Below are 17,402 nucleotides of genomic sequence, written 5' to 3' on the forward strand. Positions count from 1 at the left end.
CCACTTGCCCAATCAGTCAACCCATCCCTGTGGCCATTTAATGTGCCACTTTTTGACTTGCCTTCAAACCTCGCTTTGCAGCCCTTGATTGATTGACTCGCACTGCCTCTCGCATCCATCCTGGCCGCCTGGCTCCGGGATATTTGGGGCCAGAGGAAACACCAAGCGTTGGTCAAGCGACAAGAAAACCAGAGATTGGCGAACCTGGTCAAGTAGAGCCAGTCATATTGCGCGAGAGGCCACCGCTAGAAGTGTGTCCAGCAGCACCGGCACACCAGGTGGACTGTCGATAGACGCCCATCGTCAGTCATGTGCTGCTCTCCAGCGTGACTAAGGTAGGATTGCAGAATCCAACGACTGGGAGGGTGTGCCATCTGTCTCTCCTATTCCTGTCGGGTTTGATCACTCTCTAGTGCTGTCTGCAAGGTACGGACAGATGGACAGACAGCCATACAATTTGGATTCGCGAGATTGTCGTATCCCGACTCATTGCTTACACGAAGAGGGAAATTGGGGTAGAGAAGCGCCTGAAAACCAATGAAGCCAGCCGTTGCTGGCGCACAAATGCAGCGCAGCGCCTATGCCCGGCCCTGAAGCCACCTCAGGAGCGGATGGCGCCCTACTCGCATGGTGGGCGTTCTCGCCCCCAATAAGCGCTCACATCTCATCTCGCCTTACCACTCTTCAGGCTACACCGCAGCTAAGAAAGCAGAGCCTGGCAAATAAGGTGGCAACGGCGTTTCTCGTCTCTTGTTCCTGCAGTCGTCTACACTATGCAGATGGAGGCAGATGGGTGATGGATCTAACCCCGGTAGCCTGGGTAGTAGGGGACCGGGATGGGTGCGCATGGGAAGTCGGCCTCGCCTCTGCGGGCCAATTCGCCCAAGTGCCCTTGCCGGTGCCATCCAACCTCCACCAAACCCCCTGGATTAGCGTTCATGGGGCTGGACGTTAGCAGGCGTTGTGTAATTTCCCACGGGCTGTGTGCTCGCTCCATGTCATGTCACTCCTCCTCTGTGGTCCTCTCACAGGCACAGGGACTGCTGCAGACAGACGGTGCCGAGCGAACGAGAGCGGAGAGAGGCGGGAGGGAAGCTGACTCTCTCTCTCTTTCGACAAGTCAAGCCAACCTTAGCACATACAGAAGAGAGGGGCCCGGGGTCGATCCCGTCAAGGACTTGTCCAACATGGCCTATTAATATGCCGCCGTCCTCCCCGTTCACCTCGGTCGTCTTCTTCTTTCCCTCTCCAGCCAAACAAGCCTCATCAATCTCAAGCATCAGCTTTTGACTCAACTTTGACTTCGGTCGTCCATTCTTTACCAAGCTCTCAGCTTAAACAACACTCTCTTAATCAACCAAACAACACTATCTTCGTCTTTACGAATTTAACCAGCCCCCTTCAACTACATTCAAAATGAAGTACTCCATCGCTGCCGCTGCTCTCGCTGGTGCCGTCATGGCCCAGGAGCCTGCTTCCACCGTCTTCTCCACCCAGTACTTCACCGTCACTTCCTGCGCGCCCACCGTCACCAACTGCCCTGCTCGCAGCACCGTCGTCTCCTCCAGCGTCGTCCCCGTGACCACCTCCACCGTCTACCAGACCAACGTCAAGACCATCACCTCTTGCGCCCCCACGGTCACCAACTGCCCCGCCGGCTCTACCGTCGTCGTCACCGAGACCAAGGCCATCGGCACCACCATCTGCCCCGTCACCGAGACTGGCGCCAAGCCCTCTGCCACCCAGCCCCCCGTTGTCGTTGTCCCTCCCCCCGCCAACAACGGCACCGTCCCCGCGGCTGTGCCCTCCAAGCCCGCCACCACCGCCCAGCCTCCCGCTGTCACCACCGGCGCTGCTCTGCCCTCCGTCTCCGTCCCCGCCACCATGGTGTCCAGCCCGGCCGCCCCCGTCTGCCCCGGCGTCTCCGTTAAGACCATCTCTACCTCCGTCACCACCGTTGTCCCTACCGTCATCTACGAGACCGTCTCTGTCCCCTGCGCCACCGCCACCGGCCAGAAGCCCTCCGCTACCATCCCCGGTGTTCCCACTGGCGGCAACGGCACTACGTGAGTTATCCTGATATTCTGTCTAGAAACGAGCAGTATCACTAACACGCAAACCAGCTCTGTTCCCCCCACCAAGACCCCCGTCACTGCTGGCGCTTCCGGCCTGAGCGGCTCCGTCGCTCTCGCCGCCTTCGCCGGTGTTGCCGCCTACGTTTTCGCTTAAATCCTTTCCCCGGGACAGTTCTAAAGGAAGCCATCACGGCTACGGCATTTAACGAACAACTATTTGGCGGGTCTTTTGCTGGAGTAGTAGAGACGAGACATATGTAAAAAGAGGCCCGTCTTCTCTTTGTACATGTATCATCTTAACGGAATGGCAAATACCATTTGTATCTAATCTTCTAATTGTATTTGGGGTCTGTTCTCGGTGGCGCGAGTGATGCTCCGGCGTTGGAAGACGCTGGAGGAGATCTCAGCCAACCAGACGAGCCTGGCTTTAACGACGATGCGGTTTGGTGTAACAAGATATTGGTGACATTCTTCCCAACGTGACATTTCAAGTAGCCAACAAACCTGTCTCTGGCGGCTGGGAAAGGGATTCTTTCTTTCAACGCCCGACTCCCTCAAGTGAGGTAACATGATCGCCCCAACAGCGATCTTCCCCGGACTTCGACAGCAGAGTGCAACTCACACTTTTCGCCGTTGGGCAGTGTCCCACCCACAAGACGACACCGACACCGAATCGCCCACGTACCCGACCGCCACCTTTGGACGACTGTCAACCGGACCCCTGCGAAAGAGACGAATACCCCTGGGACTAGCGCGGCACGGGTCTTGGCGGGCATCTGAGCATTGGACAACTGAGGGACTTTCGGGAGATTACAATTGGGACGAACAGCGGTCTCTGATTGGGCGCCCGACCTGAGATCAATTTGAGTGAAACGGTGGCCCCCCGCCCAGCTGGGATCGAGTTATGAACGGCGTCACCGCGCTTGCATAACTCCCCACCGACAAACAATCCACCACCCATCCTCCTGTTCTTTTTTTGAGTTCACCGAGGGATGATGAGGCCCCGGGATGGGGGACCGAAACGATATGAGAGGGACCCGCGGTCACGCAAGCACTCTACGCCGCGAGCTGGGGTCATGCCGTCTCGGATCCTGAAAAGGAAGGCGATGGATTTTTTCTCTTTTTTGTGGCTCTGGAATTTCAAAAGGGCTGAGGTAGATGCCCCGCGGGATCCTCATGGAGGACTAGAGAGGGCGCAGCATTCATTGCCCGTCTCATTTCGGAAGAATTTTGGCATCCTGTTGGATGCTGGGACATCCCAAACCGCCACGGGCTTGATGTCTCTAGAGAGGGCAGATGGAACGGCGACGACGAGATGACGACCGACAGGCTGGATCCGGAACATGATTCGACTCGTGGGGTATCGGAGGATATTGTACCACAATGCGTACGAGTCGAATCGCGGAGACGCGGGACGATTGCATGATCGACGACGGTGACGCCGCCGTTGGGTGTTGGTTTCTCGACGGGGTCGTTCTGGCGGAGCTACTATACCCTTACGAAATACGTCACGACGGCACGGGTCAGGTCTGGTGCGGCCTCCCGAGCGGCTTGGTGCGCTGGCGACCGCACCGCGTTACTCCTGGACTCGCACCTCGTCTGTCGTGGGCCGGCCTGCGGGTAGGCGTGCGGGCGAACGTCGTTTGATGGTGATCGGAATTTGACGGTCATGTCCGTCAGTTACGAAAAGTCTGAGGCATCCAGTTTTCGAGGCTGTGAGGCGCAGATCTCATCTGGGCAAAGTCTTGGGATGGAGAAGGATGTTCACGGACCAGGGCAATCTTCTTTCCTTTCTTTTTGTCGTCATTTCCAGACGACGCACGGGAGCGGTCTGTTGTGTTTCTTTCTCGTCACAGCATATCTGAACAGTCGACTGGTTGAGCTGTGCTGCCCAACCAACGGTGAATCTCTCCCGCCCGTCGACGAGCTCATACTTCGAGACTGTACAACGAACGATGGACGTTAGTCAAAATGACACGACATACTGTCTGAAGGTGGCCTGCTTCTAGGTGACGCGCAGTCCTTTTTTGCTTTTGCAGACTGCGACGTCTCACATGTTCAATGCCAGACTAGTACTACACCTGGCGGCTACGCTGTCATCAACAGACGAGAAGCATCGACGTGGCTGTCATGTACATCAAAGCCTGGTTTCTCAGACGAGACGGCATCGTCAGTATCAGCAGCGATGGGACTCCAAACCGATTGCCCGTACGAGCAAGAAACGCCGTGACACCTTGCGGATATGGAACGTCGAAACCGTGGACACCAAGTTCCAGCGCATGCCTGTGAGCATCATACTCGACAGGCGCTCGTAAGGACCGTTGCCAGATGGGGTCTTTGCAATCCATCAACTCGATATAGTTATCCCCTCCTTCCTCTTCCAGCCTCATCGTCCAAAAAGGGACCTCTTGGACGGCACCCCTCGCCCGCTAGACAGCACCCCTAGGGGTGCCGCTAAGCCACAGAGCGGTAGCTAAGACTTTAAGTTAGCGCTAAAACTAGAGATTTATACTTTAGTAGTGAACGCCTAGTTAGTATACCTACTTAAACGTTTATTTGGTATTTAGTAAGGTTTTTATTAAACTATTTAGTAGTATATAAGTAGATTTAGCTAATTCGAGGCTAAAAATTATAATTTTATATAACTTTCTAAGAAGAGATTTTTATTATAATAATTAATATAACTTAGTAAAATTTAGTTTTTTTATATTTTTTGAAAAAAGTTTACAAGAGAAAGAAAAACTAATAATTTAAGTTTTCTAATTAGCTTTAATACTTCTGGAGGGTTTAATCTAGTAACTAAATAATATCAATATTACTATTAATATTAGTTATTTTAGCTATTATTATAGCTCTCTATTATTATAGTATATAAAATTAATATTTAACTCTAATAAGTAGAGCGATTTATAAGTTTTATAGGTTAAAGTTAATATTTATTATCTATATATTAATAACTTTATTTTTAATTTTAAGCTTAAAAGCTTTAATAAGTAATAATATTATAAGTTCCCTATTATTAGATTTATTAGTAGTCAATATATTATTTTAGTTAAGGATAATGATATTTACTTCTAAATTATTATTAATAAAAGAGTTTAAAGCGTTATTAATAACATTATTAGCTTTTAATTTACTTAAAAATAAGATTTTAATAGTATAATCTTCTAATAAGGTTACTTATTAACGCTATAAAGCTTAAAGTACCTATATATTACTTTTAAAAATATTAGAGGTTAGTATAATATATATTAAACTTAAGGTAGTAATATTAATAAATTAAGTAGTTAATTTTAAGGTTAATGTAAACTAAATATTTTTTAATATTTAAATTTACTGATTTTATTAATAATAAGTAGTTAAAAAATAGAGTTAATATTATAGCTATATTAATAAAACTTTAGCTTATTAGTAATAGCATCTTAAAGCTTACTATAAAGCTTAATTACTTAAAATAGTAGAAGAGGTTATGTATTAGCATTATATATAATAAAAGTATTAAAATTAAGATCTCTATAATACTAATAATATAAGTGAAACTAATATAACTAATAAGGGTTTTCCCTATATATCTATTAAAATAGTTAGTACTAATAAAATAGCTTATACATAGTTTAAATTAAGTAAAGCTAAGCTTAATAATATACTACCTCTACTTTAAATATAAATAGTAATATTATATTATCATAGTTATTATATTCAAAGCTTGTTATAAGCTGTTTTTTATATAGGATTATTAAACCTATTAAGCTAATAAAGTTAATAATTCGCTAGAAGATAGCTCTCTTATTATTAGTAAATATAGATATTTTATTACTAGATTTTAACTAATTATAAAGGATATACTGCTTCTATTTATATTAGAAAACTATAAAAGTACTACAAACTTTATTAAAGGATAAGTTACTTTTAGAGATAATGCTTTTAATAGTGCTATTAATACTCTTTATAACTAATAAAATAGTACAGCTGAAATAAGTAATTTAATTAGTCTAATAAGCTATAAGCTGTTTAGCTTATAATATAAACTATATATTTTTTAATATAAGCTAATAACTTCTCTAGCTGGATTTTAAGCCTCTTAAATATTACTAAAGCTTAGTTATACTCTATTTTAGTAAGTAAGATAAATAGAGTAATAAAAGCTTCTTTAAAAGCTATATATTTTAGGTTAGGTATATGTAAATTATTAAGTAGTTTTATAGCTTTAGAAAATAAAAGCTTAGTATAAGTATAGATATTAGTAAATATATACTAATAATAGAGAAAAAAAGAAATACTACTTTAAAATAAGCTATAGTTAATAGCGTTAAGGAAAATAAGTTCTTAATTACTAATAAGATAAGTAAATAGGGTAATCTTAGCCTCTTTAAAAGCTTCTTATAAAGCTTAAAATATTTAAATATAGTTAGCTTTCTTTTTAGCGTTTAAAAAATATATAATAATAGAAAAAGTAGCTCTTATAGAGGTAATATTATATATATTAAATAGTGGTATTTTATAGCAATTAGTTTTATAAATATAATCTATAAGGAGGATATTATTATAAGTAATAAAGAGGTATTAATAGCTATAAAGTATTTAAAAAAGCTTATTAATATAGTTAATAATATCCTACTAATAGTAAAAAAAGACTTTATACTTCTTAAGATTTTAAAAAAGCTACTTAATTAGGCTTTTAGCGTTAACTTTTTAGTAGTAAGTAGTATTAATAATGTTACTAATATTATAAGTAGAGTATATATTATTTTTATAGCTAAATATAATAGTAAAGTAATTTTAGATTTAGTTAGGTTTAATATTAGCTTTATAAAACCTTATAATCTTAGTAATGACTAAAGTATAGCGTTAGTAATATTAGCTAGTAATTATATTTTTATTTATTTAGTTATAGGTATATTTATAAGCGCTTAACTTCTTAATATAGTTAGAAATATAAATACTATTATTTTTATAATTATAGTAAAATAGAAGAAATAGTTAGTTTCCTACATATAAACGTACTATTAATACCTTTTATAAGAGATATAATTAAGCTTAAATATATTAACTTTATAATAATAAAAAATAATATATATATAGTCTTCTTTTTTATAGCTATTACCTTTAGAAGTATTAATATATAAGGTATAGCTATTAATAATAGTATAGTTATTAAATATAGTCTTAATAGCTTTAAGATTACTATATATTATGCTTATTAATAGAGGTTTACTATTAGGGTTTATAACGTTTATTATATAAAAATACAAAAAATCATAAAAATTAAATAGTTAAAAAGTCTAAATAGCTATAAAGATAGTAGTATATAAAATAAAAAAATATCGCTAAAGTAGAAGTAGGTAAGTAGGTAGATAGGTAGGTAAGTAGATAGGTAGGCAAAAAAAGCTGATTTTCAGCGGGCTGGTATAGCTAATAGGGGTGCCCTGGGGGCGTAGGGGTGCTGTATAGCGGTGGAGGGGTGCCGTCTAAGAGGCTTCTCCAAAAATGAATTTCTGTCACTGAGCATCATGGGTCTTTGTGGGTATGTTTGAGATAGACTCGGATCAGGCCGACAGGGCTGCGGAAACTCCACGGCCCACAGCCAAATCAGACGAACATCGTAGAAGCCAAAGATAGACATTGTCTGCAGTAGAGTGCTCTTGTCGTCTGAATTCGGGCTGAGATGATTAGTTCGTGGCCTCGCCTACACAAATGCCGAATCCAGAGAGCACGCAACTTTAAATAGATGTGCACAACTGTTCTATTCTCATGCACCTATATTTCACCGAGCGGGTTGACGATCATTCATCGTACCTACCGATAATAATTAATGATTCTCTCTCGCCAATACTGAGCCGCCTGCTGATATGTACGTGGCTGAATCGTAACTTCTGCAATATGGCCTGTCCGTGTTGTTTCAGAGAAAGAGGCCGCATGACTCGGCCAGTTCGTCCCATCTCCTGAATATGCTTACCGCATAGAAACAGATCAAGCCTCGCTCGAAACGATTCCAAGAATACGTATCTTGAGTACACGTGGTCACTGAAAGGTGTAACGCAGATTGCACGACACGGTCTCCGGTGGCTGCCCCGAACACCGGGGCCCGGCCTCCGGCGCCGAGTAGCGGCCCCACGCCCGAACTTGAATCCCAAAGCTTCGGATCAACAGCACATGACCGGCATGTCATTAACCTCGTAACGTCAAATGCAAGGATCGAGATGTGTCGCCGATCTCGCCGCTGTGCCGGCCCGAAAGCAGCTCCGTCAAAGAACGTGGAGGAAACGATCAACCGTCGGTCTAGACCCCTCAACGCGCTGTCCCGATTCGGCGGCATTGCGCGCGGGCACACCAGACGTGACGCCCTCGTTCCAGCGGTCGGCTTGAGTTAGCCTCTAGCAAGATTTAAGACAGCGTGCCCAAATCATCCAGCGCCTAAGTCCGCGCTGGCGTTCGAGCAGAGGCACGCACCCGTCCATGGCAACAGCCAGTGCGATTGCGACGGCTTCTTCCACTTCACAGGCAGAACCCTTGGCATGGCCATCACCACCAATACTTCGAAATGGTGGGATGAGCCTCAGATCAATGACACCTTCATCTCGTGTCGAGATTCCAATGCCCTGGTTATGCCCAGCCCTACAGCCCCCCGTCAGCCTGCAGCGCAGCACATCATCCAAACCCAGCCCAACCGTCCCAACTTTCCTCCGACTTATCAGCCCGTCGTCATCTCAAGGCCTCGTCCGTCCCAGCTAATTGGCTGTTCCTCACCGACGGATTCCACGTTGCCCAAAATGGACGCATTTGACGCGCCCGCCCTTTCGCACTCGCTCGCACAGACCACAGCTTCCTTTCTCTCCCTGTTCGCACGCACGCAGCCACGCAGCATTCCTCTGCCATTCGCATCTGACATGTCCGTCCCGGCCCCGCTTCCGCACTCGCTTAGCAGCCAAGACAGACGCCGTCCCATCCTTAACGGCCGATCTCTCTCGCCCTACGCACGTTTCTTCGGTTCGCCATCCAGACTAAGGTTGTGCTGCCCAGCTAGCTACGAGCGCAGAATGCATCCCTTTTCAGCTCACTGCCGTCAGGCGGATCGTCTGCTTCAGCCTCTTTCACATCGGCCGGGAAGGTGAGATGGCTCTGTCGCACACCCCCGGCTGACGGCTGCACCGCCCACTGGCTCCGACATGATTGGCGTTGCTGCTCCTCGAGCCACGAGTCTATCTGAATCATCGAAGAGAATGCGAGCCTTGGGTGCCCTCTAATGCGCCTAGTGATGACGAGTGTCTCCTCCGTACCTGGATTCCGCGATCCGTCCATGCTGTGAACGCCCCCATCGTGTTCCAGACTCTAATCCAATATTCCCTCCCTGTGACAATCTTGTATGTATATAGCGTGGCCCCTTTCCGGTCCTGAGTGTATCGACACGCTTGCTTGTTCCTCTCAGCATCCAAGGCCCGAGCACGATAGCCGGCATCCAAGACAAACCACATCTCCCAGCCGCGATCCTCATAGAAGAAGCCCTTTCCGCCTCCCGCCCTTCTCGAATCCGTCCCGTCTACACCTCTGTCATCTTCACACAAACCATCACCCAAAATGGCCGGACCGCCGCCGCCTCTCCCGCCGTACGTCGTCGTCTTCGGCCCCGACGCAAACTGCACCCTCGAAATCTGCGACATCCACTACAGCCTGTACAGGTACCGCCCGAATATCGCCGTCAACGCCCTCTTCCTCGCCCTCTACGGCCTCGCAGGCCTCATCCACATCTTCCTCGGCATCCGCTGGCGCTCCTACTGGTTCATGACCTTCATGGTCCTCGGCTGCCTCAGCGAGATCGTCGGCTACATCGGCCGCATCATGCTCTACCACAACCCCTTCGCCTTCGTCCCCTTCATGCTGCAAATCGTCTTCATCACCAGCGGTCCCGTCTGGTACACCGCCGCCATCTACGTGACCCTCTCCAAAGCGTAAGATTTTCCGTTTGTTCACCTTGTTTTCGGTCGTCACTGTCATCTCGGCGGCGTTTGCTTTTTCCTGGGGCTGGATCTGGGCGAACCCACCCCTTACACGCGATCGCAATCTTGCGATGCCAAAAGAAAGCATGCTGGTGTCAGAACGCCATAACCGAGAGACAAGTTCGTTCGCTGACTCGAGCTCTTGCATTCCAACAGCATCACCCACCTCGGGCCCGAACTCGCACGCCTGCCCCCCAAGGCGCTCTACTGGGTCTTCATCGCGCTGGACGTGTCGTGCCTGGTGATCCAGGCCGCCGGCGGCGCCATCAGCACCGACTCCAAGGGCGACTCGGACCTGGGCGTCAATCTGGCCATGGGCGGCCTCGTCATCCAGGTCGTCGTGATCGTCGTCTTCTGCGCCGTCTTCGCCGACTACATGATCCGTTACACGCGGTCGAGCTACAAGCGCAAGCTCACGCAGCGCGAGAAGATCTTCTTCGGGTTCCTGGCCCTGGCTGTCGCGCTCATCCTCGCGCGGTGCTCGTACCGTGTCGATGAGCTGAGTGAGGGATACTCGAACTCGACCAAGGTTACGGACGAGGGGCTGTTTATCGGCTTGGAGGGAGTGTAAGTTTGCCTGTGGTCTTGAGGTTCTTCGGTATGCTAACAATGATTATAGGTTGATTGTGCTTGCCGTGTTCTCACTGTGTCTTGGACACCCCGGGCTCGCTTTTGAGAACAAGGCTGAGAGGGCTGAGGAGAGAAAGGAGTCGCAGGCGAGCGTGGAGAGCGCCATGAGCGAGACGACGGACAAGGGCAGGTCGAGACACGTTTCTTAGGTGATTGAAGTGATTTTTGAGGCATTTCACAGGTGCCTGATTCCATCTAGCTACATTTCTTTGGTTCGTGTTTTGGTTAGAAGCGCGCATGATACACACATGAGCAGATTCCTGGTTTAGACAACAGCACACGTAGAGCCAAGCTCTGCGAATGATACGACCCTTAATGATCCATGAAAGCACGACGATCCCGTCTCGAGATCGTGACTTAGAGTGGGAAGCATGTCTAAGTCGATTTGTTTGAGTTAATCAAATTGGTTTTTGATTTGCTTAGCCGATTTGGTTCAATCAAGCCATTAGTCAATCAAGCCATTAGTCAATCAAGCCATTAGTCAATCAAGCCATTAGTCAATCAAGCCATTAGTCAATCAAGCCACTAGTCAAATCAGTCAAATCAGTCAAATCAGTCAAATCAGTCAAATCAGTCAAATCATTAGCGCATTCGCCACGGTGGTCCAACACAAAGCAGAAAGTATTTAAACAAGTACGACAAAGATGTCTTAACAGAGAGGAGGTAGACAGAAAGCATGAAGTGGTCATTCCACGCAGAAAAGTGGAGGGTGTCCAATGAGAGGTACTGCATCACGATATCTCAGCATCGATGTCACTTTGAGCAACTCTTGAAATGTAAGCAGCCCAGGTATACCCCGCAGATGGGCTTGACGGACGAGGATGAAGGTGGCTTTCGTCGATCACTAGGTTTTCAACATGTGCACTTCCACAGGACAAACAAATTTGATGGTTCTATCATCGTTGAAAGCCAGCTAAATCACAAGCCATGTCTGATTGGGTGCTTAGAGAAGCTTCCCAGGCTGCTATCGCGAAAGCGTTCTAAGTTCCTTTGGCAAGTCAGGCCTGTGGCTTGCCAAGAGGGCTTCTGTCCCTGGCTTGGATACATATAAAAATGACCGAGGCGCCGAATGTTCAATATTCCAAACCAAGCAATTCATTCGTATTGACTACTGTGTGCATGCAATCGACACCAATCGTATGGAAGGTCTTTGGTAAAGCTTCTTGACGACATCCCATATATAAGAAGACGTGAAGTCTCCCTCGCACAGTTGTTGAATACTTTGCGTATTCTTAGGACATATCCTCAGAGAGCGACGACGACTCACGGAGACGAACAAGTCCAGAGATGCTGTAATAACGCGTGATTCGGGATGAAGAGGTAATCAGTGTTGTGAGGCTCCTCGGTCTATCCTAGATCTAATCCACTACGTCAATCACATTGCTGTGGGCTGCAAGGACAGAAAAGTACTCGGAAGACTCTTGTCAAGAAACAATTTCAATGAGCTGGCTGCGCGTCGAATACTCGTTATAGTACGTATCTTGGTAACCATCGACGGGCTGATCTCTGCCTCTGCCTTTGCTATTTATTTCAGACATCCAAGCATGCTGCAAACGAAGAAGACGTCAATCTCGCAGTGGCCTGTTCCGTTGGTTGAATCCACGAAGCAAGGCTTGCGAATAGCTTTGTACCCAAATCTAATTTGGGTATGCCAGCCTTGTCTCGAGTTTCAGCAACTTCAATCACCATCCAAATACGCGCCGTGAATAAGTGTCCGCGGCAAGTGACGGAAAGTGAAGATGATACTGTCGTGGCAGCAAGACTGCTGACATTCACCCGTCCCAGCAGAGTAGGCAAGATCCCTCAATAGAAGCAGCCAGGATCACGCAAACCTGAATGTTTTCTGTCAAAGACGGCAGCGAACCAAGTGTTTCATTGCGCGCCTGGCTTGACAATAACGGGAGACTCAATCCTTATATCTGTACAAACTCGGGGCTTGCCAGCAAGACATTCAAGCCCTCATAACCACTGCCAGGAGATTGTGTCCCGTTCGTTCTCGGACACTTCCAGCGCCAGAAGTTGTAAGAGAATGTTGACCAACTATTTTTCGTTCAAAATTTCTGAATATTAAGAAAACAATGTCGGCGTCTGTTCGCTTGTGTTAAAGGCCAGACAATGATTTTATTCGTAAGACATTGCGCTGCATCGATAAACACCTCATCACACCGTCTTCGAGTTGTCTGATGCCAGAGCTACCTTATGTCTTGAATACCCTTCTGGATACTCGACAGACGTGGATGATGGACGCCTCGCAATGGTCAAGATAGATGCAAATGGAAAGGCCAAGACTCTTCCGCCAAATTTCTCTGCACTGTGGAAAAAGGACTATCGCCGCCTCCTACCCCATGACCTAAGCCTTGGCTCTGATGATTTTGTTGTGCCCCTATTGGCAAGCAATTTGAATCAAAGTCAGAGTATAATAGACATACACGCCAGACGACAGTGGCGGACAACGTGGTGGTGGCACCGTTCAACACATTTCGACGGTCAGTGACGATGTGCCTCCATTGACTTGGAGTGGCATCTAGACTATTCCGTTTGCACGTTCAATCACTCTGCCCGTCGCATTCGATGCTTATAACTCAAAAGTATGTTTACGCATGTATATAGCACATGAAGCCCCGCATAGCAAAAACGCACCACAAGCATCAATGGCGTCGCAACTAAAACCAAGTCAAAGTTCATAGTACATTTCTGCATTAAAATCGTAGTGCCCATAGGCAGTCCTAGCAATGACATGATCGTAAAATACTCTATATATATCCATACACCCATGCTTCTCATACTTGACCGGCGACAGCCTGTCTCACAGCACCGGCCAGCTCGCCGAACAGAATGCCCTTGAACACACTCTCGCCCATGTTCTGCGTCCAGTGTCCCGCCTTGGAAAGCTTCTCCTTCCAGAGCTTCTTCTGCTGCGCCGAGAGATCGTCCCAGCTGACCGCGGGGCCGTAGACTGCCTCGTCGTGGACGGCGGCCTGGAATCTCGGCACCGGGTTCTCCTCGGGGTGGGTAGGAGTGACGGCGTCCTCGCGGATGACGATCGGGTCTCCCTGGAGCGCGTGGACCTCACCGATGAGCGTCGAGAGGAACTCGTTGGGGGTGTTGGGGTTGGCGAGGGTGTTCGTCTTGGCGAGGAAACGCGGGCTCACGACGCCTGCCGACTCGAGGCCGATCTGGAAGAGGACGGCCAAGACGAGGACGATGATGCTGGCGAGCGTAATGGTAGCCTTGGTGCCGTATCTCTTGGGTTGCAGAGCAACGGCGTAACGCTGGGGCCTAGGCGGGCCGCCCTTGCGAAGGGGAACTTCCCTGTCGGTGAACTTCTTCAGCAGGATCGAGTGCACGACGACAGTGTTCTTCATGGAGATGCTGGCGAGCTTGAGGTACTGAGGACGGGCGGTCGTCTTGGGCGGGACGAAGTGAGACAGTGCGACGTTGGTGATGTTCAAAGGGTGGACCTCCTTCAGCGTCGTCAGGCGTTCGAGGTTGGTGAGGAGCTCGAGGTTCGAGAGAGACTTGTGCTCGACTGTGAAGAGCGAGACGGAGCGGTCTTGACCTGCCACGGCCACGACGAATTGCGTGTTGCCGAGCTTGGCCTCGGGTGTTGACGCCGGGTTCAGGTTCCGCACGGCAATGGTAGTCGCCTGGGTCACTGTCTTTGGCAGCTTGGCGGACGCAGCCAGACGGCCCTTCTCCTCCTTCATCGGCAGCCGGATGCCCAGGAGAACCACACCAGTGCGCTTCGGAAGGTTGCAGCCTGCCATGATGAAGTTTGGCGACAAGTACCGGATCGACCTGAAGATGGGCGTAACACCGGCGCCGTCCTCCTTGATTGTGAAAGCCAGGTGCGGCCCATCCACGCTGTTCTTGGTGACGTTCACAACGAAGAGGTCGCGCTCATCGCAGAAGGCAACCTGGAATGTCTCGTCCCCGGTCTGAATGACATCCAGATCCATCGCCTCCCTCGAGATCTCCAATGTGCCCCTCGGCTTCACCGCAGCCCCGGAAGCGGCCGACACCTCGAACAGCGAGATCTGCGACTGCTTCGCCAGCCCAGTGGCCACGGCGCCCAGCTGGTGCTTCTCGCCAAAGGGCGCCGACAGCCTCAGCAGGCGCTGGTAGGCGTCCTTGTCGTTCTCGGCGGGGGCGAAGAGGGCGGAGCGCGAGAGCTCGGCGAGGTTCACGCTCGGGCTGTTGGCACCGACGGAGAGACGCGCCTTGCTCTGCTCGACGCCGAAGACGCGGAAGTGCTCGTTCTTGCCCTTCTCGACGTCGGCGGGGCTCGAGTTGATGCCGGCGTAGACGTGGGAGGTGCGTCCCTTCTTGGGGCCGACGGCGAGGGTCATGACGCTGTCCTCGTTGCGGCTGAGGTCGGCCTCGCCGGCGATGCGCAGCTCGTCCTTTGCCGAGGTGTCGATCACTGTCTTTTCGCAAGTGTCAGTCGCATTCTGTCTGGGGGGCCGGGACGGCAGGGATGGGTGCGCACGATCTTGTTGGCGACGCCGGACCTGTTGGCGCCGCCGCCGCCTCCGACGAGCAGCCTGTTGGCATCTTGGGGGTCGAACTCGCAGGCGTAGGGGAGGTAGTCGAGGGTGAGCTTCGCGGTGTCAAAGGGGGAGGGAGCCATGGCTGGCGGAGCTGGAAGGTCTTGGCGGCGGGATCAATTGAATCGAGACAGGTCGCAGGGTTGCGTGGCGGGCTCGTCTGCAGGATTGGACGTTGAAAGACTCAGAGTTGGACCATGTTTGGGGAGGAGGTCGTCTGGCGCAAATGGAATGAGGAGCAGAACACTCGGGTTGATGACGTTCGGGGCGGAAAAAAAGAGTTGGCCATCTGGCCTTGTCGTTAGGGGCGTTCTAGACTCTGGGACTCCACGTGCGGTGCAGAGCTGAGAGCTGGAGCACGGGGCAGGCAGAGCTGTCAGAGCTCAGCTGGGGACGACGCTCAGCGCCGTCGATCCCTGTTCGTGGTTCTTAGTCGCTGCACTAACAATTCCCCCTGCTCTCCAAGAACCAGTCTTGGAGCCGCCAAGTCGGACCGTCAACTTCATCTCATCCATTGTCTGCCATGACATAGGGTGTCGGGTATTCCTGAGTAACTCCTTGCGATCTAACATACGTCCAATTTTAGGAATCGGCATATTGCTGTTCTCCGACGATGTTTCCATATCACATCCCAGCGAGGATCTGCACATCTCCAGGAGAAAACTTACACATACCCGCGTTGATGATTCAGGAGCAATTAATACATGTATTTGTATTGTACTGCACTGTAATTTGTATAGCATTGTACTGTACTCTGTAGTGTCTTGTATTGTATTGTACTCTCGACTGAATTTTTTTATTTTTTTTTAATACATTTTGGTTGGTGGCTTCTCACCATAAGTGAGTTCAACAAGAACGTATCACTTTAAAGACATCGGACTAGCATTGGTCCAAAAACGTCAATGTCATTTCACTAATGATCTGTAAAGCAAGTCTCCCCAGATGAAAGCGCTGTTCCTTGCTGCCTCAACACCAAAACGCCCTCTACCCTCGACCGCTACACCGCGCTGATATTATATGCCACCCCTCGCAACGTTACCCCATAGCGTCAAGAATTTCTTCCCACCCTTTCTTCACTGCTCAGCTCATCTCAGCTCCCCTTTACATGCGCAAGTGGCGGTAGAAACGGTAGACGTCGCTGGGGGTGAGGCCCAAGGTGCCCTCAAGACGGCAGTCCATGTTGGCGAGCTTGTTGGTCTCGAGGGGGCGGATGGTACCCTTGCTGTCGGGAGAAGAGGACTGAGGGTCCTGGGACTGCTGGGTCTGAGCCTGTCCCTGTCCCTGGGTACTCTGCTGCTGGCCATGCATCTGCATCTGGGACGCGGGGCGGGACGGGGGCTGCTGGTCAAGGCAGCTCTCGCGGCGGCAGCGCTCCTGTCGTTTCTGGCGACCAAGCTCGGCGCAGTCGTGGCAGAGCTGGTCGTGGAGGTAGGTGTGGAACGGCTCAAGGAGGCGACGGCAGCGGTTCTTGTCACAGGGGAAGCTGACGACCTCGTGGTGAGTGCACTTGTAGTAGTAAAAACCGCTCTGGCACATCTTGGCGGTTCTCGTGGCTGTGAAGAAGTGTTAGTTCTTTGACCGAGAGGAGTTTGGGACAAAGGCTGGAACATACCGGTAATGGTGAGAATCTGGTTATGTTGCAGATATATGGTGATGAAAGGTGCGCAAGTAAGGAAGTTGAGATGTTGAGATGTTGCAATAGATGAAGCTCTGGTAGATGATCGACGTTCGGATGAATTCAGTGATATTTTAGATGATCTGCTCGACCATCTTTCTTCCCGAAAAGAGAATTGCAGTGTCAGAACCTGTTCGATCAGAAAACCTGGTCCCGGTGGCTGTTGAGATGGTCAGGGTAGGTTTTCGGACGCGGTGGGCAAGAACACGATTTGCAGGAGACGAGATGGTAAGTCGAGTGGGATGAGCTCTGGTTCCTCTGGGCCGTTCTCGGAAGCTGCGGCTCTGCTCTCTGACTGCGTGAATCTTGTCGTCGATATGGAGATCTCGAGATTTGGGCTCAGAATGAGCAGTAACGAAATCTTCGACCTGGAGTATTTCGGATTCGCAAGATTGCAGAGTCGGGGTTGCTCTGGTGAAGTCTCGATGTGATATCTGTCGAAGGTAGCTCCCAACTCGGCAATGTGAGAATCCCGAGTTGA

At 49.0% G+C, this 17,402-nt stretch overlaps 4 protein-coding genes across 4 annotated transcripts; 2 read left to right on the top strand and 2 right to left on the bottom strand.

Moving 5' to 3' along the window:
* Nucleotides 1-1,416: 1,416 nt before the first annotated feature.
* CGCA056_v007085 (uncharacterized protein) lies at nt 1,417-2,229 on the top strand (the record flags this gene model as incomplete). Its single annotated transcript, XM_037322334.1, has 2 exons — nt 1,417-2,066; nt 2,124-2,229. 2 exons carry the CDS (start codon nt 1,417-1,419, stop codon nt 2,227-2,229), a joined length of 756 nt encoding a protein of 251 aa, XP_037178854.1.
* Nucleotides 2,230-9,650: 7,421 nt separating this feature from the next.
* On the top strand, nt 9,651-10,848 carry RSB1-6 (Sphingoid long-chain base transporter RSB1; the record flags this gene model as incomplete). Its single annotated transcript, XM_037322335.1, has 3 exons — nt 9,651-10,021; nt 10,226-10,636; nt 10,689-10,848. 3 exons carry the CDS (start codon nt 9,651-9,653, stop codon nt 10,846-10,848), a joined length of 942 nt encoding a protein of 313 aa, XP_037178851.1.
* A 2,631-nt stretch (nt 10,849-13,479) lies between these two features.
* On the bottom strand, nt 13,480-15,329 carry CGCA056_v007087 (uncharacterized protein; the record flags this gene model as incomplete). The annotated part of the gene is made up of 2 exons (XM_037322336.1): nt 13,480-15,126; nt 15,189-15,329. The coding sequence occupies 2 exons, from the start codon at nt 15,327-15,329 to the stop codon at nt 13,480-13,482; spliced, it is 1,788 nt and encodes a 595-aa protein (XP_037178852.1).
* A 1,018-nt stretch (nt 15,330-16,347) lies between these two features.
* On the bottom strand, nt 16,348-16,782 carry CGCA056_v007088 (uncharacterized protein; the record flags this gene model as incomplete). The annotated part of the gene is made up of 1 exon (XM_037322337.1): nt 16,348-16,782. The coding sequence occupies one exon, from the start codon at nt 16,780-16,782 to the stop codon at nt 16,348-16,350; it is 435 nt and encodes a 144-aa protein (XP_037178859.1).
* Between the last annotated feature and the right edge of the window lie 620 nt (nt 16,783-17,402).

This window comes from Colletotrichum aenigma (assembly GCF_013390185.1).
Source record: "Colletotrichum aenigma strain Cg56 chromosome Unknown KSG_Cg56_contig04, whole genome shotgun sequence".
Lineage (NCBI taxonomy): Eukaryota > Fungi > Ascomycota > Sordariomycetes > Glomerellales > Glomerellaceae > Colletotrichum > Colletotrichum aenigma.